Source organism: Labrus mixtus, chromosome 10 (assembly GCF_963584025.1).
Source record: "Labrus mixtus chromosome 10, fLabMix1.1, whole genome shotgun sequence".
Lineage (NCBI taxonomy): Eukaryota > Metazoa > Chordata > Actinopteri > Labriformes > Labridae > Labrus > Labrus mixtus.
Window position 1 is genome coordinate 29,057,938 of NC_083621.1, and position 8,990 is coordinate 29,066,927.

The 8,990-nt window shown below is 41.4% G+C and overlaps 1 protein-coding gene across 1 annotated transcript; it reads left to right on the forward strand.

The window, feature by feature from the left end:
- Nucleotides 1-6,211: 6,211 nt before the first annotated feature.
- On the forward strand, nucleotides 6,212-8,384 carry LOC132982519 (E3 ubiquitin-protein ligase TRIM39-like). The gene has a single exon (XM_061049071.1). It carries the CDS (start codon nucleotides 6,489-6,491, stop codon nucleotides 7,893-7,895), a length of 1,407 nt encoding a protein of 468 aa, XP_060905054.1. The 5' UTR covers nucleotides 6,212-6,488; the 3' UTR covers nucleotides 7,896-8,384.
- The last annotated feature ends 606 nt before the right edge of the window (nucleotides 8,385-8,990 follow it).

The window sequence follows — 8,990 nt, forward strand, 5'->3', positions numbered from 1 at the left end:
GTAAAAACTGGCCTTTTTGAATGGGTGTCTTTGTGTCTTTGGGTGCTTCTGCAGCCAGCCTTAAGTGGACACTTAAATAACTGCAGTGTTTTGCATTTCAGCAATGGCTTCAATTTTAAACACCTGAGGTTCCAGCTTGGTCTCAACAGTCTGTGTGCGGCTCTGTCATGCTGCTTAAGTCATACCACAGAAACAGTCCTTTTCAGCTTCTTACGTTTACCATACCATCCTTGTCCTAGTCAGCCATTTGCTGCCTGCCTGTCTTACCCCTCTTCCTCCGCCCAACATCTCTTCACCTGTTCTATCTAAAAAATGCCAAAATGCCCACAAAAATGTAACAAAGGAAGAAATCAGTTGTCTTAACAGTCTGTCTTTAACACTCCACCTTTATTCTCTCTAGTCCAGTCAGAAACTTTCGAACCAGAAACTGACCAACAAAGCTCCACCCTATCTGTGAAGAATGCAAACCAGAAAAAAAGACACTCTTTCTCTGTGGACACAGAGAAGACAGCTGCAGGAGGGAATACTGCCACTAAAACTAGTTACTACTGCATGCTGTTCAGAGCTTGAGGAAATTACAGGAGACTCTGTGGAGGAGGGAGAGGAACCTCAGTAGTCTGACTTGTTTGTGCTTTTTGAATTGAGCTGTCTGCCTGTCGGGAGTTTTGCTTCACTCAGAGGAAAATGGCTTCTTGTTCAGAGGAGGATCTGTGCTGTTCTGTCTGCTGTGACATCTTCAAACATCCTGTGATTCTGTCATGTAGCCACAGCTTCTGTAAAGCCTGTCTGCAGAGATGGTGGAGAGAGAAGCAGGCCCAGGAGTGTCCAGTCTGTAGGAGAAGATCTTCGAGGTCAGAACCACCTATTAACTTGGCATTAAAGAACATGTGTGAGGCCTTCTTACTGCAGAGAGATCAGAGAGCTTCATCAGACTCTGAGGATCTCTGCAGTCTGCACTCTGAGAAACTCAGACTGTTCTGTCTGGATCATCAGCAGCCAGCGTGTCTTGTCTGCAGAGACTCTAAACAACACACCAAGCTGAGAGCTGCAGACGTCTCATTCCTGAAAAACTACAAGGCTGCAGTGGAAAGAGTCCAGCAGTGCCCCCTGCTGGAGGATCCACAGCTGTCCTCAGGAGCTCTGATAGATGTGGCCAAACACCTGGGCAACCTGAGCTTCCACATCTGGAACAAGATGAAGAACATGGTCTCATACAGTCCTGTGATTCTGGACCCAAACTCTGCTAGTTCAGACCTCATCCTGTCTGAAGATCTGACCCGAGTGAGACGAGGAGAGGAGAAGCATCTTCCTGATAATCCAGAGAGGATTGATGACAGCTGGTCTGTTCTGAGCTCTAAGGGCTTCAACTCAGGGACTCACAGCTGGGACGTCGAGGTTGGAGAGAACACAAACTGGGAAGTTGGTGTGTGTGAGGAGTCATCAGACAGGAAGAGAGACATAAACTCTGGATTATGGAGAATAGAGTTTTTCAATTATAAATACACAGCATACACCCCATCAGATGAACACAATGATCTGTCTGTGAGAAGACGACCTCAGAGGATCAGAGTGAATCTGGACTGGGACAGAGGAAAGCTGTCATTCTCTGATCCTGACACTAACACACACATACACACCTTCACACACACTTTCACTGAAAAGCTGTTTCCATACATTTATAGTTATGATCCATGTCCTCTGAAGATAATACCACTGAACGTCTCTGTAACAGTGAAACAATGATGAATATGAAGTCAGTTTAATAACTGCTAAGATGTTGTTCTTATCTTTGCATAAACTCACATTTTTACAGGAAAAGATGAAACACATCGCAGTTTAAATGACAGAAGTTGTTTGTTCTCTCTTTAATAATAAGATTATCAGATAAAAAACAATACACACCAAGAACTAAGCACTCATACAAGCAGGTACTGTGACAAAATGGTGTGGTTAGTTACATAACTGTACTCTATAGGAACAGGTGTATGTAGGTGTGTGTGGTATGGGATGGTGCAGGTTTCTTTTATAAAGTGTTTTGGATTTAAAGTGAGCTTTTGAATCAATTTGTCCATTTTTTAAATGAGTTTGTAATGTGTTTGTTTATCTGTGTCTTCTGTAAAGCACAGAAGAGTTTACATTTGTATGAAATGTTCTATACAAATACAATTGAATTAAAGTCCTGTTTCGACTGGAGGAACTATCACCCAGAACTATGGTCTTTTTGAAGAAAAATGTGTTTCCACCAAATCTAGCAGGGTCTACATTTAGTTCTTGGGATCTACCCCTAAAAAGAGCCTGCTAGGGGATCTAGCATGGTCCCATGGAATCTAACTTTCTAAAAGGTCCAGGGACTTTGGAGAACAGGGCATGCAGCCCCTGCTCTGATTGGTAAGGCACAGCAGGGTTTTAGATCACCCACTGAGTTTAAAATGCTGCATTCATGTGCTGCTCAAGTGGTCCAACTTTGAAAAGTTATATTTGAGCAAAAAGTTGATGTGCAATACTTAACCCTTCTAATGTGTTAGGGTCATTTTTGACCCGTTTTCAACTTCAGACATGTAAAAAATGCCTTTTAGATTTTTTTTATTGGCACAAGAATTTATGATAGCCTCAGAAAAAGCTTTATAAACACACAAAACAATTTTTTACCATTTAAGTCAATTCTGAAGGTCTCTTAACAAAAAACTGACATCTGTGGTGCTACGGGTCAAATATGACCCAGCAGAAAAAAGTGGCTGTTGCATGCATCCTTTAAGTTGTGGGTAGCTCTATGGATCAAATCTGGCTCAAAGCAGATTCATATTTGACTCTGCACACCTCCCCCACCCCTCCCTTCTTTGGTGGGAACAATTATTTTCCCCTAGTATGGACTTGTACTCTCAATCCACCTGGCACCCTCCCCCCACGGGAACACAACTTTTTCTACAGAAAATTGAAACATGTTAACCAAAACTGAACCTCAGTGTTTCACACACACACACACACACACACACACACACACACACACACACACACACACACACACACACACACACACACACACACACACACACACACACACACACACAAACACACAAACACATGCTGCACACACTTTCTTTTGCTCCACAATTTTCTTTTTCTCGTAGCCAGGTGTCATCTTGAGAAGGAGGGTCATGAACAACATTATACAGAATTCTTGCGCAATTGGTATCTATAAATGAGGCTTGTTTGAGTTATTATCAATTTCATTGTGCTGTAGCATGCAGTGTATTTCATCATGAGCAAGAGGTTGACTATCTATGAGGCCATTGACCATATATTTTGTCATGAGAGTGATTTTACTTTGAAAACACACACACACACACACACACACACATACAATGGTTCATGTTAAATTTACACCTGATTTGTTATGCAAAATAAAATATGGTTCTACTGCATATAAAATAAATGGCTTTTTACCTTCTTTCTAACATAAATCTATTTTGACCCCTTACACCACAGATGTCACTATGGTTAAAAATATACATTTTTAAAACAATCACAAGTAATTCATTCTAGAAAGTTTGTTCTAGTATTAGTCTATTACAGTCAGATAACATAAATACCTATTTACTGATATTCAATAAAATACAATGCATGAACTTATATATTTTTTAAATTGAAAACGAGTGGTATATTGCAAGTTTAAAGTTCCATGGGACCATACAAATTCAATTTAAACCAGTCTTTGCATGGATATGATTGCATAATAACGAAAAACAATATTGGATGAGAATGATTGTTTTTAGAGTATTTTAGGCTGATTTAAATCATGGGTCAAATTTGACCCGCTAACACAAAAGGTGTGTGCAACTTTCTAACACATTAGAGGGGTTAAATTATTAAAACGCATATTAACATTAACAAAACATATTTTGCTCCCTCATGTGACGACGATTCTGATGTCAAGTCGGCAAGTCTGGAACAAGATGAAGAACATGGTCTCCTACAGTCCTATGATTCCGGACCCAAACTCTGCTGGTTCAGACCTCATCCTGTCTGAAGATCTGACCTGTGTGAGAGGAGGAGAGGAGCAGCAGCTTCCTGATAATCCAGAGAGGATTGATGACAGCTGGTCTGTTCTGAGCTCTGAGGGCTTCAACTCAGGGACTCACAGCTGGGACGTCGAGGTTGGAGAGAACACAAACTGGGAAGTTGGTGTGTGTGAGGAGTCATCAGACAGGAAGAGAGACATAAACTCTGGATTATGGAGAATAGAGTTTTTCAATGATAAATACAAAGCATACACCCCATCAGGTAAACACACCGAACTGTCAGTGAGAGGACAACCTCAGAGTATCAGAGTGAATCTGGACTGGGACAGAGGAAAGCTGTCATTCTCTGATCCTGACACTAACACACACATACACACCTTCACACACACTTTCACTGAAAAGCTGTTTCCATACATTTATAGTTATGATCCATGTCCTCTGAAGATAATACCACTGAACGTCTCTGTAACAGTGAATCATCAACCTAAGAGATGATGATGATGATGATGATGATGATGATGATGATGATGATGATGATGATTAACAAAACATATTTTGCTCCCACATGTGACGACGATTCTGAAGTCAAGTCGACAAATCGTTCATCTGATTTAATTCCGAGTTTCCGAGTTGTTTTCCGACTTGAGCAGGTGTTCAAGAGCATTTTACAACTCGGAAACTTGTTTTTCCGATTTGTCCGACACCACATGAATGCAGCAAAAGACTGCGGCTTGTTTTTCCACCCACCTGTATTTATAATCAGTACAAAGGTACAAAGAACACATTTTCAAACTAAGAATAAGTTAAAGAACAAATGAACAAAGCGCAACTAAAAATCTAAATGAATAGGAAGAAAACAATAAAAGAAGAAAAGTCAGAGGTTTAATCTGGAATCAAAACATGTAGAGTTTTATCTCTTAAGCTGTTTTAGTTTTAATTTAAATGTTTTTAAAGTCATTAACTCACTCATAAAGACACAAAAACTGGCTTTAACTTCTAAAGAAATAATCTAAATTTATGTTAGTATTGTTGTAATGAGGGAATTGTGACTATAAGATTTATCAAAAAGGAAAGTCTATTCTATTTGAAGTCTATTCATCAAAGCACAGAGTGTGTTTGCCTCCCGGACAATGACTGGTAGAATGAGAGGAGCCTGATAACTGAAGGCTCTACCTCCCAAAGTACATTTAGAGACTATAGGTACCACGAGCAGGTCTGATAACTGAAGGCTCTACCTCCCAAAGTACATTTAGAGACTGTAGGTACCACGAGCAGGCCTGCTGTCTGGGAGCGTGATGTTCTCAAAGGGTAATATGGCACTATTAGTTCTTTAAGATAAGATGATGCCTGACCCTTTAGCTTTGTAAGTGAGAAGAAGGATTTTAAACTTGATTCTAGATTTGATAGGGAGCCAGTGCAGAGGAGCCAATATAGGATGTTACCCCCTCAGGGCTGGTAACAAAGAGGGAGGCCATACACAGATAACACAGTCAAAATTATATTTATTTAACTGAAATATTGAAATACATTAAATAACTTATGTAAAATGTAAATACGTACAATGAGTTAATTTCTGAAATGTCTGTGTCTGTAAAATTGTGTGATGCCTGTGATAAGTGAAGAAAAATAATCAAAGGATAGGCTCAGGTGGTTGCAGCAGGTTCAGCTGTGAGAGAGTGGGGATCTCAATCAGGAAGACCTATAGGTCTTTCAGAAGATCGTAAACCTCCGAATAAGTATCAGCCGAAGACCCTCCCAGTAGGCAATCTGTGAGGCATGAAACGTCGATAGCCATCCATTATCAAGAAATCCTGCAGTGTTATAGCCGTAAATTACTTAACTGAGCTAATTTTTTTGAGTGCCCCTGTCTTGTAAACTTAGCACACTTCCTCATCACGTAAAGCCATGCATGTCTTGTGTCACAACATTATGTACAAGAGGTAGCTGTGTTCAGGTCCAGTTAGCCCTGGAGCAGTGTGAGTGCAAGCCAGTGGAGGAATGGGGAGGGGGGTTAATTCTGATGAAGCATGGTATGGGACAACTTTGCCTAGTGTGAGTGCGCCATAAGGCTCCACCTTTATGATCTCTAATGCAGTCAGACTTTGAGATCAGATCAACACAGCTCCACCCTGTATGACTCAACACAGACAAACCAGGAAACAGACACTTCCTCTCTCTCTGTGAACACACACACACACACTGAAACACACACACGGACGATAACTTTCACTGTGAGAAATAAAAGAGACGACTTCCACAGAGAGACGACAGCTTCAGGAGGGAATACTGGAATACTGGAATACTGCCACTTCAACCAGTTACTGACTGAACTCTGTAAGAAGCTTCAGAAAAACAAGAGTCAAAGTAAGTAACAGGAGACTCTGTGGAGGAGGAACCTCAGCAGTCTGACCTGTTTGTGCTGTTTGAACTGTCCATACCTGTCGGGAGTTTTGCTTCACTCAGAGAAAAATGGCTTCTTGTTCAGAGGAGGATCTGTGCTGTTCTGTCTGCTGTGACATCTTCAAACATCCTGTGATTCTGTCATGTAGCCACAGCTTCTGTAAAGCCTGTCTGCAGAGATGGTGGAGAGAGAAGCAGGCCCAGGAGTGTCCAGTCTGTAGGAAAAGATCTTCGAGGTCAGAACCACCTATTAACTTGGCATTAAAGAACATGTGTGAGGCCTTCTTACTGCAGAGAGATCAGAGAGCTTCATCAGACTCTGAGGATCTCTGCAGTCTGCACTCTGAGAAACTCAGACTGTTCTGTCTGGATCATCAGCAGCCAGCGTGTCTTGTCTGCAGAGACTCTAAACAACACACCAACCACACATTCAGACCCATCGATGAAGCTGCACAAGAGCTCAGGGACGAGCTCCAGGAATCACTGAAGCCCTTAAAGGACAAACTGAAGCGATTTCATGAGGTCAAAAAAGTCTGGAATGAAACAGGAAAACACATCAAGGGCCAGGCTGCAAACACAGAGAGACAGATAAAGGAGCAGTTTAAGAAACTTCACCAGTTTCTAGAAGAGGAAGAGGAGGTCAGAATATTTTCACTGAAGGAGGAAGAGAAGCAGAAGAGTCAGAGGATGAAGGAGGAGATGGAGGTTCTGAGCACAGAGATAGCAGCTCTTTCACAAACAGTCAGAGCCACAGAGGACAAGCTGAGAGCTGCAGACGTCTCATTCCTGAAAAACTACAAGGCTGCAGTGGAAAGAGTCAAGCAGTGCCCCCTGCTGGAGGATCCACAGCTGCCCTCAGGAGCTCTGATAGATGTGGCCAAACACCTGGGCAACCTGAGCTTCCACATCTGGAACAAGATGAAGAACATGGTCTCATACAGTCCTGTGATTCTGGACCCAAACTCTGCTGGTTCAGACCTCATCCTGTCTGAAGATCTGACCTGTGTGAGAGGAGGAGAGGAGCAGCAGCTTCCTGATAATCCAGAGAGGATTGGATACAGATCTGTCCTGAGCTCTAAGGGCTTCAACTCAGGGACTCACAGCTGGGACGTCGAGGTTGGACAAAACACATACTTGGAAGTTGGTGTGTGTGAGGAGTCATCAGACAGGAAGAGAGACATAAACTCTGGATTATGGAGAATAGAGTTTTTCAATGATAAATACAAAGCATACACCCCATCAGGTAAACACACCGAACTGTCAGTGAGAGGACAACCTCAGAGGATCAGAGTGAATCTGGACTGGGACAGAGGAAAGCTGTCATTCTCTGATCCTGACACTAACACACACATACACACCTTCACACACACTTTCACTGAAAAACTGTTTCCATACATTTATAGTTATGATCCATGTCCTCTGAAGATAATACCACTGAACGTCTCTGTAACAGTGAATCATCAACCTAAGAGATGATGATGATGATGATGATGATGATGATGATGATGATGATGATGATGATGATGAAGAAGTCAATATAATATCTGCTCACATGTTCTTATCTTTGCATAAACTCACATTTTTACAGGAAAAGATGAAACACATCGCAGTTTAAATGACAGAAGTGTTTGTTCTCTCTTTAATAATAAGATTATCAGATAAAAAACAATACACACCAAGAACTAAGCACTCATACAAGCAGGTACTGTGACAAAATGGTGTGGTTAGTTACATAACTGTACTCTATAGGAACAGGTGTATGTAGGTGTGTGTGGTATGGGATGGTGCAGGTTTCTTTTATAAAGTGTTTTGGATTTAAAGTGAGCTTTTGAATCAATTTGTCCATTTTTTAAATGAGTTTGTAATGTGTTTGTTTATCTGTGTCTTCTGTAAAGCACAGAAGAGTTTACATTTGTATGAAATGTTCTATACAAATACAGTTGAATTAAAGTCCTGTTTCGACTGGAGGAACTATCACCCAGAACTATGGTCTTTTTGAAGAAAAATGTGTTTCCACCAAATCTAGCAGGGTCTACATTTAGTTCTTGGGATCTACCCCTAAAAAGAGCCTGCTAGGGGATCTAGCATGGTCCCATGGAATCTAACTTTCTAAAAGGTCCAGGGACTTTGGAGAACAGGGCATGCAGCCCCTGCTCTGATTGGTAAGGCATAGCAGGGTTTTAGATCACCCACTGAGTTTAAAATGCTGCATTCATGTGCTGCTCAAGTGGTCCAACTTTGAAAAGTTATATTTGAGCAAAAATTTGATGCGCAATACTTAAATTAATAAAACGTATATTGTAATGAGGGAATTGTGACTATAAGATTCATCAAAAAGGAAAGTCTATTCTATTTGAAGTCTATTCATCAAAGCACAGAGTGTGTTTGCCTCCCGGACAATGACTGGTAGAATGAGAGGAGCCTGATAACTGAAGGCTCTACCTCCCAAAGTACATTTAGAGACTATAGGTACCACGAGCAGGTCTGATAACTGAAGGCTCTACCTCCCAAAGTACATTTAGAGACTGTAGGTACCACGAGCAGGCCCGATAACTGAAGGCTCTACCTCCC